This window comes from Labrus mixtus, chromosome 18 (genome assembly GCF_963584025.1).
Source record: "Labrus mixtus chromosome 18, fLabMix1.1, whole genome shotgun sequence".
In the NCBI taxonomy this organism is placed as follows: Eukaryota; Metazoa; Chordata; class Actinopteri; order Labriformes; family Labridae; genus Labrus; species Labrus mixtus.
Window position 1 is genome coordinate 17,737,700 of NC_083629.1, and position 24,434 is coordinate 17,762,133.

At 39.4% G+C, this 24,434-nt stretch overlaps 2 protein-coding genes across 4 annotated transcripts; both read right to left on the reverse strand.

Moving 5' to 3' along the window:
* Positions 1–871: 871 nt before the first annotated feature.
* On the reverse strand, positions 872–9,742 carry mapre3a (microtubule-associated protein, RP/EB family, member 3a). 2 transcript variants are annotated; one of them, XM_061063051.1, is made up of 7 exons: positions 9,612–9,742; positions 7,090–7,217; positions 6,847–6,992; positions 6,562–6,718; positions 4,134–4,276; positions 3,877–4,029; positions 872–2,288 (listed from the first exon to the last, which is right to left on the reverse strand). In XM_061063051.1, exons 2-7 carry the CDS (start codon positions 7,208–7,210, stop codon positions 2,220–2,222), a joined length of 789 nt encoding a protein of 262 aa, XP_060919034.1. In that variant the 5' UTR covers positions 7,211–7,217; positions 9,612–9,742; the 3' UTR covers positions 872–2,219. The 2 variants fall into 2 exon arrangements, with proteins under 2 accessions (XP_060919034.1, XP_060919033.1); XM_061063050.1 differs by having other exon boundaries at positions 6,526–6,718.
* A 1,267-nt stretch (positions 9,743–11,009) lies between these two features.
* dpysl5a (dihydropyrimidinase like 5a) lies at positions 11,010–23,892 on the reverse strand. Of its 2 annotated transcripts, none has more exons than XM_061062929.1 (13): positions 23,742–23,892; positions 21,244–21,514; positions 18,297–18,455; positions 17,487–17,666; positions 17,329–17,397; positions 17,133–17,177; positions 16,943–17,023; positions 16,157–16,308; positions 15,917–16,058; positions 15,605–15,747; positions 15,267–15,474; positions 14,097–14,265; positions 11,010–13,152 (listed from the first exon to the last, which is right to left on the reverse strand). In XM_061062929.1, the coding sequence occupies exons 2-13, from the start codon at positions 21,502–21,504 to the stop codon at positions 13,067–13,069; spliced, it is 1,695 nt and encodes a 564-aa protein (XP_060918912.1). In that variant the 5' UTR covers positions 21,505–21,514; positions 23,742–23,892; the 3' UTR covers positions 11,010–13,066. The 2 variants fall into 2 exon arrangements, with proteins under 2 accessions (XP_060918912.1, XP_060918910.1); XM_061062927.1 differs by lacking the exon at positions 23,742–23,892 and adding an exon at positions 21,638–21,769.
* Positions 23,893–24,434: the final 542 nt, after the last annotated feature.

Genomic DNA, 24,434 nt, shown 5'->3' on the forward strand with positions numbered 1-24,434 from the left:
GTCCAAGATATGGATTAAATATGATCAGAATTCAGATTTAAGCACTAATCTCACAGCACTCAGCTGCTGAGTTTTTAATGCCAAGTTAACCCTCCTGATTAAAAAAAGACAGCTATCTACATGGTCTATCAATAACTTCAAACAACACTATGGTGTCAGTATATAATTTAATCTAACGCTTTCGGACTGCATCATATTCAGCAACTGGTAAAGAAGATATGGGTTGCGGCTGCGTTTTTATTTCAGAAATGTCTTGTTTTTCTTTTGCAAATCTTAGGGCCCTGACTCATTGTATGATCGAGTCGGCTGGCCTGCATTGTCTATGCCTAGACAAAATCATTGGTATGTCCTTATTTGTAAGGTTATACTTAATCTGCTTCCCTCATACTTGTGTAACTGTAGCTATTGTGAAAAGTGCTGGAAGCTTCAGTCTTGACCATGCAACCCAGTCAAAAAACAGATTGTTGTTATCTGTTCCCAAAGCGTCTTGAAAGTCTTGAAATGGGGAAAAGGAGTTTCAGGTACGCTGCTTCCGCGGCCTTGAATCTCATGCAGGATGATCTGTGTCTGGGGGACTTTTCAAAAGTAGATTGAAGGCGTTGGAGGAGGATGCTTCAGGTTGTAGATGCTTTGAATAATGACTCTTCTTCTCTGTGACATGTTCATTTGTGTTTGTAATTACTCTGTGTTTTGGAAAAACGTTTGGTAAGCCTCTGAATCTAATTGCTTTCATCCAGTACAAGTTTAAATACTCTGTATTTTAAAGGGTAAATCTATTGTTCTCTCATTGAGTCTACTCAAACTGTCCTTTAACCTGAAGCTTGATACATACTCGTCGTTATTGCGTCACTCAAAATAATCCACAAGCGTGTATTTCACAACTGTTTATTTATTCAAAACTCAGAAGATGAGTGTTCTGTAGATGTTTACATGGTTAATGAATGCAAGTTCCAGAGCAGACGACAGCCAGTTTACAAAGTAAAAAAAGCTGGGGAAGGACAAGGGGACTTCCTTGGTTAAACTGGATGCTTACAATGTCACTAATCTCTTTATACTGACTTTCTTCCAAACTACAACTCATACATCCTGGGAACCCAATAAAAAGGGTTTTCAGGGGAAAAATAACAAAAGCTGTTATGTGATTAGGGGTCTATATTAATTCAGTTTTTGGGCTCCTTTATATTTTAGATTAACACATTTTAACTGCTACAATCTCTAACCATGTTGTCAGTCTGCAGGTGGTTTTCCCACCTCTAAGTTTTAAACTCATGGGCTTCTGCATGAAGGCCCAAAATGAGACAGCGGTAAATAATCAGCATCGTGCAACATCAGACAAAATCTCCACACAAAATACATATACAAAATATCACTCATTCACAGTCAATGTGTAACATTCTCATGCTCAGATATGTTGCTGATCAACAATGAATAATCGCAGAGCACTGATCATATGCCTTGAGTCATTGCACCTAAGAATTTCCTTCAGCGTTTCTACATGCCATGAACCCACCATAACAAAAACCAAAAGCTTGATTCTGCCTCAAGCACAAACTGTAACTGATATTACACACATGGCCTCAGCTTTTCATTCATGTACAGTAGGGTATGCACCAATGTTGCTACAGAAAGTTAATCTTAGTGAAATATAAGTGAAATAAGTTAAATAAATAAGAAAACGCTATTTAAAAAGTCACTTTTGTTACAGTTTTTAGTAGCTCTTGGGAGTGACCTCATGGCACATTGGAGCAGTGTTGTTCAGCGCTCCATTAGAAGTATCACAGCGCACCAAAGGCAAATAAATAACCCCATAACGAGCAGAGACATTGTTCTTTCAGAAATCCCAATGCCAGTAATATTTACAGACTTAAAATCCACTGTTTGCCATTACAACCTCCATGCCAGGCTTGGCTCAAATATCTGCGTTACTCATGCTGAAATGACTTGGAGATGTGGAAACATGACTGTTATTATTGGTGTGTAAGTGAGGCAGGGAGGAGCAGCGACTGATGATGAAGAGTAGTTGTGTACAGACGGCCAGAGGGAGGATGGGGGAGGTTAAGGACAGATATACGTATGAGAAAGAAAGGAAAAGAAAGACAGAGAGCAGGGATAATGGTGGGTATTTATAGCGCGTGCAGAGTAGAAAACTACTGAGGGCAAAAAGGAAAAAGAAAGAGGGAAAGATGGGGATGTTTTCATGGGGGAGGGGCATGAAGGGTTCAGTATTCATCCTGGTCCAAGTGAGCTTGTTCATCCAACTCTTCGTCCTCGGGAGGTGCAAAACCATCCTGTAAGACATGGGAAATTACGTTCATGTTAAGGATGACATCCAAACACATACACACTGTCCTCTAAATATCCTTAAGTGGCTGGCTCTGGCTCTTTCTCATGACACCATATATAAAGCAGGACTGCATGTATTCTTGTTTTTATTATTGAAAACATGAATGTAGCTGATATCGAATATATCCTAATTAAATGTATATGGACAAGTAATGCCTTTCTAAAGATTGAACTCCCTCTCAGCTTGTTGTTTTTGGGCTTTGTGTATATATCATCACATTAACCCCTCCCTGTCCAACCCTAATGGTCAGGTACTTTTTACTTGACTTTGTTTTTGGTATAAAATACTTGAAAGAAATAAGAACCAAATTAACTTCAGGCTGCATATCTGCGTTGGAAATCTAAGGGAGCGTTGGCGGGGGGGGGGAGGGTTACATGACTGGTTCTAAAGTGCGACATCTACTGAAAACTTGTATAATTTACCTTTAATTATTTTTTGTTTAGTTATCCTTTCCTGTTTTATTTTGTCACTTTCCCTTTTCCCCCTTTGTTTCTTTACCCGACTCTGTGAATATGTGCCTGTCCTGTGTCTGATTAATCTCACCTGTCCCAGTTTGGCCTCAGTCTATAAAGTCTTTGATTGTGTCCCAAATCACACCCTACTCACTATATAGTACACTGTAAATTTGCCATTTTGTAGAGTTGTACGAATCATGAGTGAGAATCATTGACTGTATTGCGAAAAGTAGTGTACAAGCGATGGGAACTGACCAGGCAAAATATACCATCATGCATCGCGTTGCAAACAGATGCGAGGAGCGTGAGCAACGTGGGACAACAATGACATCATTCTCTTCTTCGGAGCAATAAGGCAAGTAGAGTCAGACAGTGGTTTCTTTATTGTGCTGATGAGCTCACTTTGTAGTCCTCTACAGAGAACTCCCTTTGTAGGGAGTAGGGAGTAGTGAAAGAGTATGTGATCTCTGACACAGCCTTGTCTTCCCATTTTTATTTGCCAGTTTGTTCTCTAACGCTGCTCATTGTGAGGACGTTCTCACGTGGCTCTACTTGTGTTTGCACCTTTTGCTGGTTTTCTTCTTTGGGTTATTTTTTTTACCCTGCCACCCTTTGACTCAGATCAGAAAGTTGAATTTATTGATTGTGGGTTCTTTCTTTTGAATTAAAACCATAGCTTGATACCAAACAATAATACACCAATGAGCAAGCACTGGCAACAGTGGAAATTAAAAAAAAAAGGTCCATTTGAGTGGCAGAAACCTTGAGTAGAATCAGACTTATTTGTGGATCTACCATAGTTAGCTTTGATATGAGAGTGAGTCCTGAAGCATTACCAGACTTGAAAAGAAAGAAAAACTAAGAAAATGGATGGAAATAGATTATATATCAGCACAATGATAAATAAAACAAAATATTTTCCCTTGCTCATTGCTCACTCTTTCTCTCTACGATCAAATTATGTGTTAGTCATGCAGGGGTTATGTCTATGGAAGTTGTCGCACACTAACTTGTGATTTCTACAGCACTGGGTTAAGAACATCTAGATGAAAATAATTGCTGATAAAGGATAGATACCTCTGTTGCGTAGAGAATGTCGATAATCTTGCTGAGGACGGAGTTGTTTTCACTCTCGTGTTCCTGGCAGATGAGCTCAATGTCTCGTAGTTTGCTGAAGTAGAAGTCTCTCTCCTTCTCTAACCCGTCAACGGTCAACTTCAACTCCATCAGCTAAGAAAGAATGAGAAGAAATCAACAGAGAATCACATCTGACTACTTCTTTTAGTTGTCTATGCTTTGCTCTTATCTCAGAGTATAGATTCTTGTAACTCCACCTGTTGATTTAGCTCCATGATCTCAGCATCACTGCCCCCGTTTCTAGACAAAGATGGATTCTTTCTCATAGCTGGAGTGCTGTGTTGGACCCGCTGTGGTGTTGGCATGTTTTTGGGAACTGTTGGAGATGTCCTCTGTGGTCCTGGAGGAGAGCAGAGATGATCAGAGACGGTTCTTATTCGGACAACTATTGATTTACTGCATCTATGTTGCCTTTGTAGCAATTGTGGCGATGGATATAGCACATTATAGAGAGCTGATATAGTAAGTTTAGAGCATGATGTTGGGCCACGTTGGTAAAAAGGGGTTCTAATTGGTTCTTTTTGGAGAAGTGGCATTCAGGACAAAAATGAGGAATTCCAGATTTCAAAAAGCCAAATTACAGGAAAACAAAACTTTTAGATAAAAAGGTGTCCTTCCAAACCTCTATAAGTGCTGGAGTTAACTCAAATACAAAACATGCATTATCAGAGTTTTAAGACAAGTGCGATCATTTTGCCCACTATTAACCATCCTGCTTACAGCGACAGAGTTCTGAAGCAGGTTAACTACACACTACAAGTCAAATTAGACCGTTTGCCATGATTTTCAAGCAAAAAGCTTTCACACAGACAGAGCAAAGCTGGTCTGATGGACATAAGGATTGTTAGTAAAAAACCAAAGACCCTGATTCCACCTGGTATTACCATGTGTGCTGGGTGAACAGATCACAAGTGGACATGTCTAAATACAGGAGGGAACACATCCAGGGTTGGGATGAAATCACCCCAGACCACTTTAAGGTCTAGGACGCATGAGGCCACATTTTTGTTAGCAGTGTGTATGTGAAGTGTCCTACGGTACATCAAAGGAAAGTCCCTGTTACCTAACCTAAATGACGGATCACTCTTTCCTGCTGGTATTATTTGCGTGCATGTGTGAAGTCTTTGTATGCATCTGAGCAGCATTAATCACATTTCCTATTGGTTCAGCAAAATGTTGTTTACTCATAATGGGACATTTAGCTCCTGATGAATGTAGGGGATAGATTTGGACCCACTACCGCTTGATTATACTTTATAATAATGCTGCATAGAGGATAAGGATGTTGATCAATCTGTCATTTGTCACTGTTAATCAAGACTAAAGTCTGTGGTGGGTTATTTAACTCAACTGATAAACGACACAACGCTAGACTAACATTAGCTTATCAAGTTTTTCCACAACAATACAGACTCGCATAGTAATGCTAGGTGTATAGTATACAGTCATTCACAGAGCTGTGCACTTGTGATCTGAACACGCAGGATGCATGTTGAACTATAAACATCCTCTATTTACAGATTATACATACAAATATATAGCCTGTTGGGGAGGGCCTGGAAGTGCATGCAATTGGGAAGTGCTGTGCCGTTTGTAGCACATTTGTAGTTAGAGTAGTATTGACCATTCAAGTATCGCCAGGTTTTGGTGTATGCAGGGAAAACGGTCCAGGAGGGGAGCAAAAGCAGGTGGAGCACAATCAGCGGTAGTGACACCCCAGCTCCCATTGGCGGTAATCTGACAAAGATTTTTTTAAAATCTCTATTAACAGATTAATGCATATAGGTGCAGCTATCAATTCATTCTAGATCAAAAATTTCAACTTGGGCAACAAATCTGCTTGATGCTTTTGTTGCGAGAATCATTGATGAGATTTTCCAAATTCCTGGAATGCATCTGAAACGATGGATCCGACCTCCATTCAACAAACAAGCGTTTTAAAAGTTGTTTTCATCTCTTCAAAGGACAGACCTGATAAAGCTTGCATTATTACTTTATTTACAAATCTGCATTGTGATTTGATTTCAGCAAAGGCAAGCAAATCACAAGAAAATAATTAGTGAACGTCTTTTTTCTGTTTCGTGTTGATCCCTAGAAGGATAGTTGCAACTGCAGTTATAAGTAATTGGGATCGCAAGTAAATAAGTAAATGTTAATACCAGGTGTAAAGAGGGAACAACTCTTTCATCTGTCTGTCCTGCTTTCAGAGAGAGGTGGAGCTGCAACAGTGTTGCATCAGCTGCTTGATGCAGAACACTGTAGAAAATGAAATATTTCTGAGAGTCTTCTGGCATCACTGATTGATCAATCAGAATTTGGAAGGCAAGTTGCAAGTGGATTTGCTTGTTCCAACCCCAATGATGCTGCATCCCAGAATTCACTGCGGTGATTCCTTCATTCCCACCAGTGACTCAGTCGTACCTACACAGTGTAATGTTGCTCGTGAGTGCTGGGCAGTGAGATGGATCTAAGAGGACAGCGGTCATTCTGTGAATCGTGCTGCTCACACCACTTGCTAGCAGGGAGCGCGTTCGAGCCATCCAAAGCTCAGGGAAGACCGTGCAGCAAAGGCAGAACTGTTTGGATTACCTGCGTTTCTCTTTGGTCTGTGGATAAAGTGATCACCTGGGTTGGGGGCAGGGGCCACGTCTTGCCCCTGTCTGGCTAGTAAAGGGTCGTACTCCTTCCCGTCGTAGTTGGCGTCGAAGAACTTCTTGAACCACTGCACGAATTCAAAGTTGTCCTGGAACTTCCCTTTTACGAGCTTTTCTACAGGAATAATCTGGAGGATGGTAAAAAGGAAATGCTTGAATAGCTGCGTGTGACATTAATCACTGCTGTTTGACCACAAGAGAAGGGAAAATACAAAACTATGGAATGCATGATAATTTGATAAAAAAGCATTCTGACTTTGTCCACACTCATCCTTTTGAAAGCTGCCTGAAGAACTTTGAAGTTGTGTATAGATTCATGCTCCAGCTTGGCTTGAAATTTGACCTTCTTCAGAAGGATACAACCTGGAAACAACATGTCCATGAACTGGCAATATGCTGCTCCTGGAAGACAGAAAGACAAACAGTTTGTTTTTGTTGACGAGCTCTGATTGATTTCTTTCTACTCAACAGTATTTGTGATGTTAATCTGCAGCCTTACCTGAACATAGCTGTTCAATCTTTGTGTAGGTGAGATGCAAAGAGTCATTGACCCACGCCAGCATGTCATGCCGGCTGAGGTTGTCAATGGACACCGAAGTGGCGTACACATTCACTGCCATCCCCGACCTGAAAGAAAAAAACACAAGAAGGAAAAAGGTTCAAGTTTTTGTCTTTGTCTGTTTGTTGAATCTCCAAAACTTTCAATGGGATTTGGTTGAAAGTTAGGTCAAAGAACAAGACCCTTCAACGTGATTATAATACCTTCATCTTATTATATACAAAGTGATTTCTCTCTCTATCTTAGATGGGCTACCATGTGGATATATAGAAACACACTGATTACCCTTAACATGTAATCAATTGGAACCTTGTTCTTCTTTCAACATATCCCAAGCTGCCTGCCATGTCCTCCTCTGCCCCGTCCACTGATCCTCCACATAATCTTTATCCAATCTACCAGACATACTGGACAAAGAAGAACGCCTTACTGAAACACTGGAGGCCTGCAACTATCAGGTTACTTATTGATCAAACTGCAGATCATTTTCTGGATTAACCACAAACATAATGAATAATGTCTGTCAGAATTTTCAAAAACGTAAGCTGAATTGTCCTCAAATAGCCTCTTCTGTTCAGGATATACAATGTCAGGAAAACTGACAGTTATCATATAACGGATATCTGATAACCCAAGGTATTAGACTCTAACATATTCATGGTATTTACAAAAAGATATTGAATTCAATCATATTAGGACTTTCAATTTGAGGTATTAAAGTAAAACATTTTGTTCTGCCAAAGAAAAAACATATTCTTCTATTTATTTTAGGGTCGTTTTGACTGAAATAATATGAATGATTGTGTAGTATTTTACCAGGGAGCCATGATACTTTCTGAAATTGTTAATATACCTTTTGAAGCCCTATACTTTGTCTGATTCATCGTTCAAAATCCTACAATTGTCAAATTACCGGAACTTTAGACATTGAAAGAGCTGATATTCACAAAGCAAAGGAGGAACAAGGGAATCCCTGGTTGTTATTGTTTATTATTCTATTCTAAAAATACTGATTCATATCGACTTTTGTTGTGTCAATTTATGATGTAAATAATGTCATTTTATGATTTATGATGATTGTTGCAGTTATAGGGTTATTCTTTTAAAACTTTTTTTATTGGACTTCTTTAAATGAACCAATATGTGGATCTCACTGTCGTGCATCTATTAAAATGGATATACTACAGTAGTATTAGATGCAAATATCATGTATAGTGAACCATTACAAATATTTGTCATATCAGCGTTTTAAATCCTTTTGCCTTAACCGCAACCTCAGCTATTTGTTTGAATGTCTCTTCTTTTACATGCACTGTATTTTTCTTTACGTCCAAAGAAATGAACGCATATTTTTTTTTCTTGTACTCTTATTTTAGAGATATCGGGCTGGTCCAGAAACCACTGCAGCAGATTGAGACTTGAGAACCCCTGCTCTTTCAGAAAAACACACAATATTTGTGTGCAAACACGGCGCTTCAGAAGCATCTTTAGTTTCAGTTTTAATCTACAGATGTGTTGTGAGTGTAATCCCCCCCTCCACTAGATTACACAGAAATGCCCTGATGTTTGTGAGCAGCTTTACACATCTGGCAGCTCCAGCCTTGTCTGTGCTCACTTTGCTTGCCTGGCTATAATACCTTCCAGTGGTGTCAAGTCACAAAATGAGGCCTGTGACACCTTGACATCCCCTGCAGTAAAAAAAAAGCACATTGACACAATAAACTGTGAAATGATGCTTGTAAGGTCAGGCATGTCTCTGTGTATGTAGCTGACAGCTAGAGAAAATAAATAAATTAAACGTCCTCTAATGTAACATTTTTAATGACTGATTTAAATTGATAAAAGCTGGGATTTTTTGGTTATTTATAAGACTGTGAATGCACCTTCAGCAGCAGCGTGCACACCAGCAGCCTCCCATGGGGCTTTGCTAGCTTACAATAACATGATTACAACTTAGAAACCAGTGATGAAACAGATTTCAGGACTAAAACCCATACACCTAAAGCTACACAACCAGGCGCAGACCTTGCAGTGGGAGTGATTTATAAGAAACATGTAACATTGTATCGATAGCGGCGGAAAAAAAGGAAAACCAATCTATTCTCTTTTGTAAAAAAAAAAAAAAAAAAAAAAAAAATCTGCAAGGCCAGTGTTTAAGCTACAACAATGACTGCAGCAAAATCAGTACAAAACAAGCGAGGTTTGGCATGGATAAAGGGGCGGGGGTCTGACATTTCAAGCCCGAGCGGAGAACAATAAATGTGGCCGTTTTTGCTTTTGGTTAAAAAGCCGCAACGCTGGTGCTGCTCTCCTCTAGCGGCCCCCTCTGCAGGCCTCCCAGAATACCTCAGGACTGTCAGTGCACGGGAAATTAAAGCCCCACTGCATGTGAATAAAACGCAAAACACGCACAGAAGGAGAAATAAACAACACAGAGCGGGTGTTCCTGCGTTCATACTCACTGTATTCAGAAGTGTCTGTGTTGTTATCACGCTGGCTCTTTTCCCTCTTGTCAATGCCCGCTGCTGCTGCTGTCGTCGTTGTCAGACCCTGCGCGCGGTGCAGTGCTTGGTAACGGGCCGCCCTGTCTGGAGCTGCAACAATCCAGCTCTTTCCACGCATGCGCCCGACTCCATGCTGTTAAAGGTTCATTATAAATAGGACTTTGGCCTGTTCCAGCCAAGAGACACATGATGTGTCTGGTTAGGATTTTTTTAAGGCCTGTTGCTTACTGAGGTTTTAGTGAAGTCAGACAAAAAAAGTGTTTTTATCTTCTGTCATATAAAAAATGTCAGCAATAGTGGTGCAAGAAGTATTCATAACGGTGCTTTTACCACAATTACTGTACATGTAGGGCTGAAACTGAGTGGCACTTTTATAATACCTCAATCTTGCAAATTACTTCCTTAATCAATCGGTTAATCGTAATCTAAACACTAACATGTACAAATTCATCACGATGTCTTGTCATCACATGTCAACGCTAAACTGGAAAGTGATGTTTTAAAGTTTTGTCCAACCAAGAGTCATAAACTGAAGAATTTGGGGCTACTATACATTGATAATAAAAAAAGAGATGCAAAGAATCATCTTATTAGACATGCTGATATCTGAAAATTGGGAGGACTTTTTTGCTTTGAAAATAGGCTCTAACAACAAAGTAGGCCTGCATGTGCCATTACAAGTACAAATCTGACATTAAAAAAAATAGGAACAAAAGTATAAATAGCTAAATCAAAAAACAAAGCTTGTTAGTGATATAATTATTGTAGATTTGTCTAATAGCTCCCGGCCTTGGGGCAACCCCCCTTCTATGGTTCAAAAGATAAATCTGTTGTGAGAATTTGTAAAAAATTAAATGGATTTTAAAACTTTTTCCATATATTTTTTGCTTATGACTTTTACGTCTCAAGATGTACAGAGAAAATAAGCTATTGGTCACATATAATAAGTCAAGACAGGGTCAAGACAGGGACAACAGATGGAAATTAGCTAGCTAGCTAAATCTGGTACAAAGCATCTCTTCTCTTCTGAGACTAATGTTTTTTTTTGTACACTGTCCCTGATTCAAATAAACGATTAAAAAAAAAAAAAAAAAAAGCGACAATCTGAAATCAGACAACCAAAAGGAGCATTTTTCTTAAGAGACAACACAACAAAAAGGTTGGAAACAACAGGAGAAAAAGTAAATAACTATCACTGTCAAAATTATATAGTGAAGTAAGAAAGTACAGTATTTTTTCCTCTGAAGATATATATCGAAATAGAAGTATAAAGTGGCACAACATTAAAAAACTCAAGCAAATTACATTAAGCGGCTACAGTACTTTCCATCACAGAGTCAGTGATCAGACACAAGATTCAGTCTGAGATTTCATTGTGGTTTATTTGCACTCAAATCATGTGATAAAAAGCTGCAAGACAGATCCGAGATAAATGGAATTCAATGTGTTCAGCACCAGTGTACAAATGGGAGGGGGGTGAGGAGCAACAAAACACTGGAGTCGCTAAAGACAAAAAGGTAAAATCTGTTCAATAAAAGCAAACATAGATAATAGAGGACTTTTACTGTGGCAGGGTCATATTCTTAACAGTCTAAACATGGTCAGTATCCTGTATGCACCGCTGCTTGTAGTGCAGAGTTAACAAAAACACAACAAAATCCCTTAGACAAGTAATCACAAGACAACATCTGTAACTAAAAACAATCATTAAAAACACAGTAGTAGTGTCAGTGCTTTGCTGCAAATGGTAAAAAGGATGACTTCACCTTCTCTGTATGCTTCACAGTGGAGAGGTTACATCGGAGGGACATTTTGAACCTTGCATTAAAGCAGGAAAAAATGCCCCCTCCTTTGGTAACATCAGTGATCAACAGGTTGTGATCCATACTGGCAGTATGAGACAGTGCGTTAGTGGGCATCTTGTGTTCTCAGGTGAGATAAAAGGCAGTTTGGGTGAGACTTTTTGCTGTCTGTGGAAAATGGATATGCGTTACATCAGCAACATTAGAGCTAATAACAGTAGGTCTAACTATGCATTGGTTCATTCACATTTGGTGGGGGTGGAACAGAAGTCTATTCTGCTATAAGGCTGTAAACACGATCAGAAATGCTAATCTGACAAAGATGAACTGGGCAACAAAGACTTCATTCTTACCAGGAACTAATTTCTAACACAGTAGCATCAACGGAAAATAGCACGAATAATGCAATATAAAAAAATAAATAAACAGATAAAAAAAGCTTAGCTTGCATTCAGATATTTTCATCAATTGGTCAATTGCAACTGGATTCTTTTTCACTGACATTTTTGTTTTTCTCAACTGCTTTGGCACATTTGTCAAGTCCAGATTAATTTAAAAAAAACAGCTGATGTGGAGACACTTTGATAACCTGCATAAGTCTGTAACTCATGCCAAATCTTTAATTAACAAGGAGACTTATTTGTCAATGGATAATTCATAGGCAGCAAAATGACTCATTTCTATATCATTGTTTCTGTACTTTAGGGTGTGTCTGCAATGTTCACACAACACAAAAAGAAAATCATCAAAACACCACAGAGAACAGAAACTTAAAAACATTCAGCTTCATGTTGCTTCACATGTTGAAAAATACAGGGATTATTTGACTGTTTATTACTTTCTAAAACAAGCAAAGCTTTAGATTTTCAAACTGTTCAACTGAGAAGAACTAAATGCTTTGTAATAACTTCAACTAATAATTATCCAAAATGTTGACAATTTTCCTTAATTTCCTTAATGTGGTGACCAAAACGTTTAAAACAATTCTCTTATTGTGCTTAATACATAAGTATGGAACTCTGGATATCACATGGTTTTTGATTCGGCAACTTCAACGAGTTGAGCCAAAGCAGCTGAGAAAATCTGTAAAGTCATACCGACACATTTGAAATACGTAATAACATTTAAATCAGCATGGCTCGCAGTAAAAAGACATTTGTGATATTTGTGACATTAAATCATGTAAAAAGGCATCTAAATAGTACATGATACAAGTGCAAAATTGTATTTTACAGTGAGGTAAAACAATCGCATCATAAAAACCATGACTCACCTTCATATTCCTAAAACTATTCACAAGATATTTCCCCTTCATTAATCCAACTAAAGCCAAATATTCACTTCACTTTTGAACTTCCTGCTTTTATTTGGTTAACATTTTTGACTGACATTTTGTGGCTATAACAGTCCATATTGATCCATATTCAAAGAAAGTGATACAGTTGAATGTTTTGTGGTCTTAATAGTAACTGTGCTGAGTTCAACATAAAAACGTCATTACCTCACACACATTCTAAGCTTCCAGAAAGAAAAAAAAACAAGACATCTTGCTCGGCCGTGTGTGTCTCTCAGGTATCATTCTTCTGCTTCATGTAATGGCCATCTGATTGGTTACCAGATCCCGCTGGATCTTCCTCCAGGGGGAGCAAGGATCCTTGCCGAAGATCTCTTTGGAATGTTGTCATCGATCTGAGCACCTGGAGCAGCAGGGAGCGAGATCACAAGTGCACAAGTATAACAGTGAAACACAAGTGTGATTCCTGATCATATTTTCATGGTAGTGTGAAGTGTTTCTAGACAGCTTTTGATCAGTTTTAAGGGGATTTAGAATACAAAATTGTTTGTAAAATGACGCAAACACACTTTTGATTAGAGGCAAGTATAAAGATGTAGAGTACATAATATTGCTACAGAATTGTCGGACAGAGAAAACTATTTCAACTTGCAGGGCAACCTTGGCACCAATATATTGTACATTTTATTACAAATAACTCCAACAAAGATTCATCGTTGTCCCAAAATTGACCAGGGAGGTGCCCTGCTGGACTAGTGGTTAATGTGTGGACAGTATAAAGACATCCATGGTCCAGCCTCAGATCTTAGCTGCATCTCATTTTCTATCTCTTCTCACATTTCTAGTCAGCTTTTAATTAAATGTTTACATTAAATGCAAAAAAACAACTTTAAAATGTGTGCTGGGCAAGTCTGAATATGTGCAAATTTGGAAAATATAACTGACTAAGAAGTTAATATAGCCAGTTTTTTTCACTAGCAATTTGTCAAGTGAAGTGCTTTGAATCTTTGAACATGTCAGATTAAAAGCTTTAAATACCATGTAAACCACTTTAATCCTCCTAAACGTTTCATCCTAAAGCAGCAGAGCTCCAAATTTCTGTAAATATGGCGCCCCCATCAGGCCAATTAGTGTATGTTTTAGAGGTTGAAAAATGAGTGAGGCAATACAGTGTCTCCAGGTTTCACAGGAAATAGTTAAACTTCCAATTATAATATGCAAAAGAAGAATAGAGAAATAGAAGATTACTTTTGAGGTACATGTCATGCCTAATTCTCCCTCTTTCTCCTGCATTTAAGGAAAACTGATTAATTTCTATTATATCTAAAGGAATATGTTGATTCTTACCAGACAGGCTAAAGCTGGACTCGTGGAGGTCCCTCTGGGCCCCATGCCGGGTGCATGGACGGGTTGGAGTGTCACCATCTGGAGCCCCCAAGTCCCTCTTTCCTGAGTTGATCACTTCCACTACCTCACCTGTGTAAGGCTCCCGTTCAACAGCTTTAACAGCCTGGCTCTGAGAGGAAATGCACATAGCAAATATATTAAGAATGTTCAGCAAAAACATGTCCAAAATACTTTCACATCAAAATTGTAAATGTTAATTTAAATATGTTTCTTGGTGAAAATGTTCTGTGGTTTAAAAGTAAAGCCCCTTCCAAACATGCACATCAGAGTTTTGTTGTTCTAGACCCTACACTGCTAGCCTCAACTGCCCTGTATGTATGTTTGTATTGCGGACCTAAACCAAACAGGGTAGTGTTTGACACTGACAATCTCCCACTGGGATGTACATGTGTTGTAAGCAATTTCAGATTGTATAAGGGCCTTTATACCCTGAAATTATCTTGAAAATGTCAAGAGGTCCTGTGTGAAAGGGCTTAAGTAAATATATATGTTGCTAATCAAATCACTACTCTCAGTAAAATCATTTTAGAGACATATTGCATACATGAATCTAAAACTACAACTGCATAAATACAGTGATTTTATAGTGAGAAGTGGTTGTACTCAGTCAGTATGAATATATAGTAGCTTTGGTTTGGCTTTAGTACAAGAGCTGACTAAGAAACCATTAGAAAGCTAGTGTTAGCATAGCAGTCATAAATGCTGTAGAAGCAATAACCATAAAAGAGTAAATAAGCAGTAATAGAAGTCATAACATGAGTAGTAGAAGTAGAGGTTCCAGCAGCATGGCAGTAGGGGGAGCTGTAGAGTTTAGTGTGGAAATGAAATAGTTTCTTTATATGCTGATGACAACATGCTCTAAACAAGTTGACTTTTCAGCAGCAGTGACAGTAGGGGGGGCTGTAGAGTTTAGTATTTATTAATGAAATATTTCCTTTAGATACTGATGGTAACATGCTCTAACTACAATAGTTTCTTTTAGATTAATAAAGACTCAAAGCTGTGTAACTCTAACTAATGCCTGACCAATCTACGTTGATAATTAATGTATATCAATTGAGTTTTAGATCAACACACTGTAGTTTTAACAAACACACATCTGTCTCATACCTTTTCCCTCTGAACCATCTTCTTGTAAAGGTAATCAGGGAAGGTTCTCAGTGGGCAAAACTTCCCAGAACCTTCAGCACATGTGAACGTGCCGTTTTCATAGACTAGATGGCCACGGCTGATGGTGACCAGCGGAACGCCATGACAACGTAGACCCTCATACAGGTTTACATCTCCTCCTTGGACTTGGTTATCCACAGAGATTGTCCTGCAGACAGAAGAAAGGAGAGGAAGATGACCCATTTATATCAGACGTAAGGCTAATCAGCTTCAGAGAGTGGAGATAAAAGCTGCAGCGAGACAAGCCGGTCGATGAATGGAGGGATCGTGTTTCATACTTGGATCCCTCTGGGTCCCAGACCACCACATCAGCATCTGCTCCGGGGATGATCCTCCCTTTCCTGGGGTAGAGGTTGTAGATCTTGGCTGCGTTTGAGCTTGTGACTGCTACGAAGCGGTTCTCGTCCATTTTACCTCCAAGCTTTAAATCAGAGCAAATTTATGACGTGTCTGTATTAGCAGGAGCAATATTTTTTTTGTTTGTTTTTTTCTCTCAATGTATTCTTCAATCAATAACCACCAAACCAACACAAATGTCTTTTTGTGGAAGTTCCCTGGCCGCCAGTCAAGAACAAAAGAGCCACACATACCACTCCTCTTTCCCAGATGACGCTCATGCGATCCTGAATGCCGGGAAGCCCGTGGGGAATCTTTGTGAAGTCATCCTTGCCCATGGCTCTCTGTTTGATGGTGAATGGACGGTGGTCAGAGGCCAAAACGTTCAGAGTGTCACTGCGGGCGAACAGAGCGAGGAAGGTGACCACATGTGTTAGCCATTAACATTTAAGTCATTTGACATTCAAGCCAAGATTTCATAGTGTTTCCCTCACTTTCCAAGCAGGCTCATCAGGAAATTTGGAGTATTAGGATCCAGGCGAAGAGGAGGCACAGTGACATGGGCAGCAGCGTGGGCCCAGTCCTGATGATAGTATTGCATGCCGTTCAGCACAGAGTGGGCTGTGGTTGTTTCACCGTGGACCACCTTACCTGTAGTCAAACAGGACAATAGGGAAGTACACTGGATCAAATCCGAGGGAAAAGAGTGTTGTGTGTCGAGGGATTAAGCAAAAGATTAAAGAGATTAGGCCAGGAAAGCATGATTCGACCACTGAGGGGGGTTCTCTTAAACCAGCATTCAGTAAGATATATATATATATATATATATATATATATACTTTCTTGCTGTTGTTTTTGTTTTACTTTTGAACGTTTCTTCAAAACACAGGACTGAAGTGCTGTTACTTAAATTCAACAGACTTGACATTTAGTGCCCTTTTTTCTCTCAGAAAGTCAAAATATTTGAGTATCTGTAAAAATGGTAAGCATGGTACAACTCTGCATCTTCACATAGCCAAAAGCAAGTGTACTGGATTTATGTCAGTCTGAGTTACAGGATGTTTACAATAACGTGGCATTGATGGTTCACTGTATGCTCCCTGACTTGTAGTCACGCCCCAACGAGTATTGTGCCTTGTATAGTCAGAAAAATGACTGTTTCAAGAGAAAGTAAATACAAGCAATTTGTATCATAATGAAGGAATCACATTTATCTAATTTACACAGTATGCTCTTTAAAATAGCCAATGTTTTATTTGTAATTCTAAAAGAAAATACACCTTACCCTGCATCTTGGCCGTAGCCACAACATCTCCCGCAGCTATACTGGAAACATTGACCAAATAGATTGGGCAGTTGGCCTAACAGAAAACACAAACACACACACACACACAAGGTAAAATAAGTATTATAGAAAAACTAAGTCAGTATTTTCTTATTATGTATTAGTTTCAGAAAGATCACACTCACCCTGTTGGCGATGGTAATTGCCCTGTGGGTCGCCTCTGCTTCAAGCTGTAAGGAAACAACAAGGCTGTGAGGAATACAAGTGAGGTCCTAACAAAGGGACTGAACTTGTATCTTTATAGAAATATTATTTACCTTTGAAAAGAGTGTAAAATAGACACAATTTGAGGGGCAACAAGGATTATTCTAACTTCCATACCTCCTCAGGCCTGCTGATTTCTATCCCCTCTGGGCCACTGATGCCCAGGTCCAACGCTTCCTTTGCACCCTAGGAAAATACAGGAGACAAATTAAATGTACAACAAAACACACAGATAGGAATATGAATGAGAAGATATTGGAATGTTGCCCCCTCACCTCTGCCACCAGTTCCCCGTTCTCAGCATGGACTCTTGCTATCGCTCCAATGTCCTTACACTGCTGCAGCGCCTGGAAGAGCTCGCTGTCCCTCAGCATGAACATGTCCTTATAAGCCATGAACATCTGGAAGGAGTTCACTCCTTTTTCTCTCACTAGCTTCTCCATCTCAGCTCGCACCTGCAGGAAGAGAAAGTGGAATGAGCTCTGGCTTCTCTCAGTCTGAACTAAATGTCCTTGGATGAAGAATAACCCAGGTGTAATCAATGGAACAAAGCAATTGCTGTATTTTTTTCTGGGAACATGTTATTGGTATGGTTGAGTGGTATATAAATATCTAAGTCAAACCAAACAGAAGGAAAAACTATTTGTAAATCAGCTTTTTAAGTTACAGAATTTTAAAAATGTCATACTTCAAACAGTCAAACTATACATTTTGTCATAGAAAATGGGAGAATTTGTGTCTCTACCAGCCTCAATTAACCAGAATGCAACACAGCAGAATGAAATTCCAACTTCAACTTTCACTTCAATTTTGTCCTGTTATTTAAAAAAGTCACTTAGTGATTGTTCTCCATGTCTCCAACCATCTTTACAAGAGCTGAAAGAGACAAGTAAGCCTCTAGCCTCTTCTATCAAAATGCACCCTGGGAGTTGTAGGCTGTCACAAACAAACGAGAAACAATCTCCTCAACATTACAGGCTTCCCAAAGCTAATAAATTAATACTAAGCGCTTTTCCCCCCCCTAAATTATTCAAGTAAAAAAAAAAAAAAGGATCATGTGGAAGGGAACCACTGTGTCGGAGTACCTTGGGTCCCCACCAAGTAACTCCCACGTGCAGAGCGTAGTCACAGCAGGATTTGGAGTCCGCTGAGCTGCGGCAGTTCTCGTAGGCTTCCAGCAAAGACTCATTCTTCTCTGGCAGAACATGTCCAATCACCATTGTTGTACCGCCGGCTAGAGCAGCCTAAAAATAATGCACACAAAAAGCTGTCAAGTTACTGCTGTAACTCAGCAATCAAATTATTTTCTTTTCTTTTAAGATGTCAGTTTTGGTCAGAACTTTTTTAAATCTGACGGTGTATAAATGATATTGTTCTAACATTTTTTCTTGACATTATGGGCTAAAATGAACTGAGGTTAACTGAATACAGTAGTAAATTAACTGACATGAACATTAAACCCACATTGATTACTTAAGATGATGAATACTGAAGGGACTGTAATTTAATAACTAACACAGCTGCTGCTTCAAGTAAGTAAAAGCGTTTGCACTTAATGCTTCTTATCTTTATAGTTACTTCTAGACGGCAGCTAAGGGTTTTATAAATCCTTCAGTTATTAAATCACAGGAAAGACTGCCCCTCATTTCTTCCCTACAGGGAACCCTATCGGCACTTCTTCCTCACAGAAGAAATACAGTAAAATAAAGATTTTAAACGCACACTACAGTATTTCTTAACAATCCCAACACATGAGGACAGAGTGTGTTTTGTGTATAAGTGCATGCTTCACGGAGCATCTGTCAGCTGACCCTAGAGAGTGGAGGAGTGTGTGTAGTGGGAGGGGGAACGAGGGGGGCGTGGGTCTGAGAACCATTGTCTCCATGCACAATGGCGAGAGTGAAAGGCTTTCGCAGCAGTCTTTGCAGCAGCCCCTGGTATCCATGGAAACAGATACTGATCTGCATTTGTCTCAGGACGGATTCTTGAGCGTAGCGGCAGGCAGTGAGGGAGAGAGGGAGGGAGGGAGGGGCAAGGCGAGAGACGGAGAGAATAGTGTCTGTCACCAGTGTCTACCAGCTACGGTGTGTCTCTCCAGTTGCCTTAACACAACTGAAGCTGAGAGTTCTTCATCTTTAAGCCTCCATCATCTCTTAGCGCTTCAGAGTGATGCGTCATCATGGAGCCCTGAGGCAGAGAGGGGTTTCCTAGTCTTATCAGCAGCCATGATGACTCCAGTCTACTCTTCCTGGAAGTCTCGCCAGAAGCAAAGTGCCAAATCATCTTTGTGCTACGTTGGTGAAACACTTTGTAACCTTGTGAACAAATAACGTTAAATCTGCCAGGTAGAGTTACAGCTAGCAATTATTTTTATTCGGGATAATTCTACTGATTATTTTCTTGTTATCAGTTAATCATTTTGTCAGTGAAAGATGAAAGATTGATCACATTATAAGACCGTTTTGCAATTTTTGTATAACATGAGCTTGTTATTATACTAAAATGCGTCACCATATTTTATTTGCAGTATGTCAATTATCTTGTTCACCGCTCGCAATATCATAGCATTAATGGTGACATGTTGCTTTTTCCGAGCTGCAACGTGACGTGTTCAAATGTCTCGTTTTGTCCAACCAACAGCCCAAACTCAATGAAATTTGCTTTACTTTAATAGAAGAGTAAGAAGGTCAGAAAATCTTTATTGTTAAGATGCAGAAACATTGCTAATTTCTACTTAGAAAAAAACTGAGTGCTTTCATGAGGAACTTTGGTTTGGATTCATTTTAGCAACCCCTGTGGAAACCGTCGTACATTTGATCTCTTTGCTGATTTTGTCCTGTACATGAGTTAAAGGAGCTTTGTGATATTAGAGTGAACATTTTTGGGGGTGGATAAAGTTCTCCTTTCTCTCCACAGTCTACAACTTACCAGTAGATTCTTATCATTTAACTGGAAAAATAATGTTGGTATTGCCAAGACAGAGAGATCACAACTTGTCGGCTATTTCACATCAGTAATGAGTGCTTTATAATTACTTTTAATTGTGACGCTTGTGGAATGTGAAAAGTAACTAGATACACTACTAGTTACCGCACATAGTAGCAGAGTTATTGTAATGCGTTATTAAGTAACCAATACACTGATCGTATCACTCTTGAAGAATCTTTGCCATGGAAAATGTAAAAACAGGATGGGTTTTGACAGTGTCATGTTTATGGTTCTGTCTGACACCTACCCCGCGGCAGCTGTTTCGGGCATTAATAATAACAATAAAGAAATAATCAGTCTTGTTTGCTGAATATCTCGTTTGCTTTGGTATGTCATATAAAGACATTAGTATTAATTTCTGTCCATTTCATAACTAGAAAAAAGAACTCCTGACGGGAGCTTTAATAGATTGTTAAAATCGTATCTGATCAATTCAGTTTTTTCCAAATGGATTTCTTGATACTTGGCTGTTGGAACATCAAACAATATACTTCTTAAAAACTGGCAATACTTCCAAGCAATAGAGTCTTCCAGGTGTTGAAACTGTCATTATATAGTGTTTAAACAATACATATATATTATACAGTCGTGACGTCAGTGTTTTCATTCTGTTCACATTTCATTATTTTACCAAAAAGCAAAGAAGCCGTGTCTAAAAAAAGAACAAAATGTTAGATTCAAAATGAAAGAAAGCCCGTCTGCCTGGTGTCATCAAAACTAAACCAAAGCCGTGTTACTGACACCTCGGGTAAAATTAGCATCAGCGCAAAGCTTTTATACATATCTAACAGAATAACAAACAATTTGTGATCATAAAACATCAAAGTTATGGGAACATCGAAGAGATTCAAGTTAAATTTAGCACAAAACTGCCCTCCACAGTTGAAGTGTCTGGTTCTTAATCTGCAGAAACATGGTTCCTATTTTATCCTTCACTTGAATTGAATTCAACATGCTGCTGCTTTTTTAAACAATTAGGACAATTCCACCTGGCCTACTTTCGGTCTACATGCTGCTTGTTTTTCATTTCCAGCAGGCCGTTACCTTGGTGCCGCTGTAGAAGTCGTCAGCCGTGGTGGCGTTCATGAAGATCTCCTCCAGGTGAACGCTGGTGTCGATGCCCCCAGGGAGGACCAGCTTTCCAGAGGCGTCGATCACTTTGGCTCCACCTGGAATCATCAGCTCCTTCCCCACCTGCTGGATGATGCCGTTCTCGATGTAGACGTCTGCCTCCTGGGTGCAGTCGTCATTCACCACCTTTCCACCCTTTATCAGGATCCGCACCATCGCTGAGCTGGAAGACATCGCTATAGCTCTGTCAGGAAGAGAGAGAAAACAGAGATTCACTACATTTACAACCATTAAACTACCAAAAAGAGCAAGAAAAGTCACAGCTATGGAAACTTTTTTCTACCAGACACTTCAGAGTTTTAAATACCTCATTTTGAGATAATGTATTATGGAGTCTAGCAGAGACAAGAATCAGCGCTGCTTCTCTGTGCTCAGTCTGTCAGAATGTGACTGACATCAGCTTTAAGCATGAGTAGGCTGTGTCAGTCACCGCCTGTGACCTGACGTCTCACTGGACACCGATGTTGTGGCGAATAGAAAGGAGCTGAGTCCATTCAAGGATCACAATAAGGCAGATAGCTGTCAATAAGGCCATTATTTTGAAAGGCCAAATCTGCAAGACAGCTACTTACAATGGTGTTCACTCAAAGTGAAGCTATTTAGTGGCTAGAAAATAATAAGTAAATAAGTATTTTATTTTACAACATGCCGATCAAATTAACTAATAACTACTGTACTTCCCTGTACAGTACTTCAAACAGTGGATCTGGAAATCACAAAGGGTGACAGGATAATTCTAGGCTGTTTCCAAATTACTAAAGCAGGTTATACAATTACTTTTAGATTCTAGATAAGATACTTTTTCTTTTCTGCCAAATACTTGGGATGTACGAGGACCTAATTGATATCGGATTTTTGAGACTGGGCCAATTTGATAGGGGTTAAATTACATATATAGCAGCCGATGTAATCATTTCTTTGTGCTGGATTAAATACAGACATTTTAACTATAAATATTAACTTATATGTGAATCTCCTCTTGTCTATGACAAAGCTTCGGGATGGGTGAGAGTTTGTTGCAGTCTCATGACCTCACTAGTTCTACTCTTCAGGCCAAAATCCTCATAACACCCAGACAGATTGATCTACTCTGTTATATGCCTCACAGTTTTACTCTTCTTAAAAATCACAGAGTAATACAAAATAATCTCCTTCAAATCAGTTCTTAGATAAACTTTATTACTGCCAGTAATTATCTTTTATTCAGTACCGAAGAAACAATCTCTCCAAGATCTGCCTCCTCCTTCCCTTACACACCACACCACTGTATCAGGGGTGTGATGAATTATGTGTGTGTGTGTGCGTGCGTGTGTGTGTGTGTGTGTGTGTGTGTGTGTGTGTGAGAGAGAGAGAGAGAGAGAGAGAGAGAGAGAGAGAGAGAGAGAGAGAGGGTGTGTGCCCATTCTGCGTGCTGGCGTGCGTGTGTGCGTGCAGACAGCGTACGTATGAGGGTGCGGCAACTTTACTGCATGGCGTGGACTTCTTCACACATCCAGATCTGATGGATGATAATGTGAAGGATGGCTCCTTCCAAAATTTGCGCCGATGTTATCAGACTACAGGTTAGAAGTCATCACGCTCGGACAAAATTCCCTAAAACCTAAAGGCAGATATAGGCCAATGAATAATAATTCATAATAGTTCATATTCTATTACAAGCCATGTTTTTAAGTGAGCATGACGGAAGTTGACGCCGGTATAAGGAATAAACAGGTGACTTTATTATACCTGTTTTAAGAGTCGGTGTTGTTGTAGCAAGCAAAAAACATGAGTCGATAACGGATCCAGTATGCAACAATAGTAGGTTATAATCATCACATGTGACAGATTCTAAAACTATAGGTCTGCCTATCACTTATTTCTTTTTACATTTCTATATTTGATCTCAATTAAAATTTCAATTTAATCCGTACAACACTTAAAAAAAAAACAATCTCAAATTTCTGTCAATAAAGCAGAAAGCGTATCCAGGAGATCATGTGTTTTGTGCAGCTTAAGTGTGATCGTAGTGAAATGATGACACTTTTACTTGTGCGACTTGACACAAAGAAACCGGTCACCATCAGGCATGATCGGCTGCACAGCTTTTATTAGCGACCTAGAAACCGCCTTCCACAACTCCCAGCCCCCTCCTCAACCTCCTCCACAATAAAAAAAAAAGAAAAGAAAAGAAGCATGCAAAATGTCACTATAATCATACACCTGCTCCCCGGCCAGGTTAAGTGGTGTTCCTCTTCAGGGTGTGTACATTATAGATCCCGGGTAGGTGGCAGGACCAGCAGGCAGGGCAAACACCCAGACGTGCAGCCAGGGGGCATAATAGAAACAAAGTCTCCAGACTCAAGAGGAGATTTCCCCCGCAGACAGGATAGGCTTAAACCAGTCATGATAAGGCAGAAGATTTGGAGCACATACCTTCTCTATGGGCTTGCTGCTGCTGCTGTTCCACGCGGCTCTCTGCTTACTTTCTGACATGAACTGAACGCAACACAATTTGTGTAGACGGCACTTTCCAAGGAGATAGCTACACACACCAGATGGATGCCTTCCTGGCCGGTCTGGGACCAGCAGACCGCAGCATCATCGCAGTCAAGTGATCAGGAATGTACAAGTAAGACGTCCGGTTACGATTTCCAAAATAAAATCCTAATTTCTCTTCAGAGTAGTAGAGTGACAAAACTTCAATGATTTCGGTCCATTGAACTCTTTGAAAATTAAATGAGCTGTTTTGTTGTGCCAAAGACGTTACAGGTAAAATAAAAATTACTTAACTGATTTAAAGAGAACAAACTGCTTGAAAAAAAGGAAACGCTTTTTTTTTTACTGCCAGTCTTATGTACACAATTCAGGGAAATCCATAATTCTATTGTTGAAACTTGTTTTAATTTGCGTTGTGTGGATAAAGTAAAGGGAAAAACGTCAGAGGGAGGGGCTAGTGGAGTCTTTTGCGCCATTTGAAAAAAAAAAAAAAGAAAAGCCCAGCCCAGCCCAGCTTCATCCTGTAATTTTGTAATGAAAATAATAATGAAATAAAAAAAGTTTTCTAACCTGAAGTGACTTATAATAAACATATTTGTTAAAAATAAAAACGTATTTTTTCATTT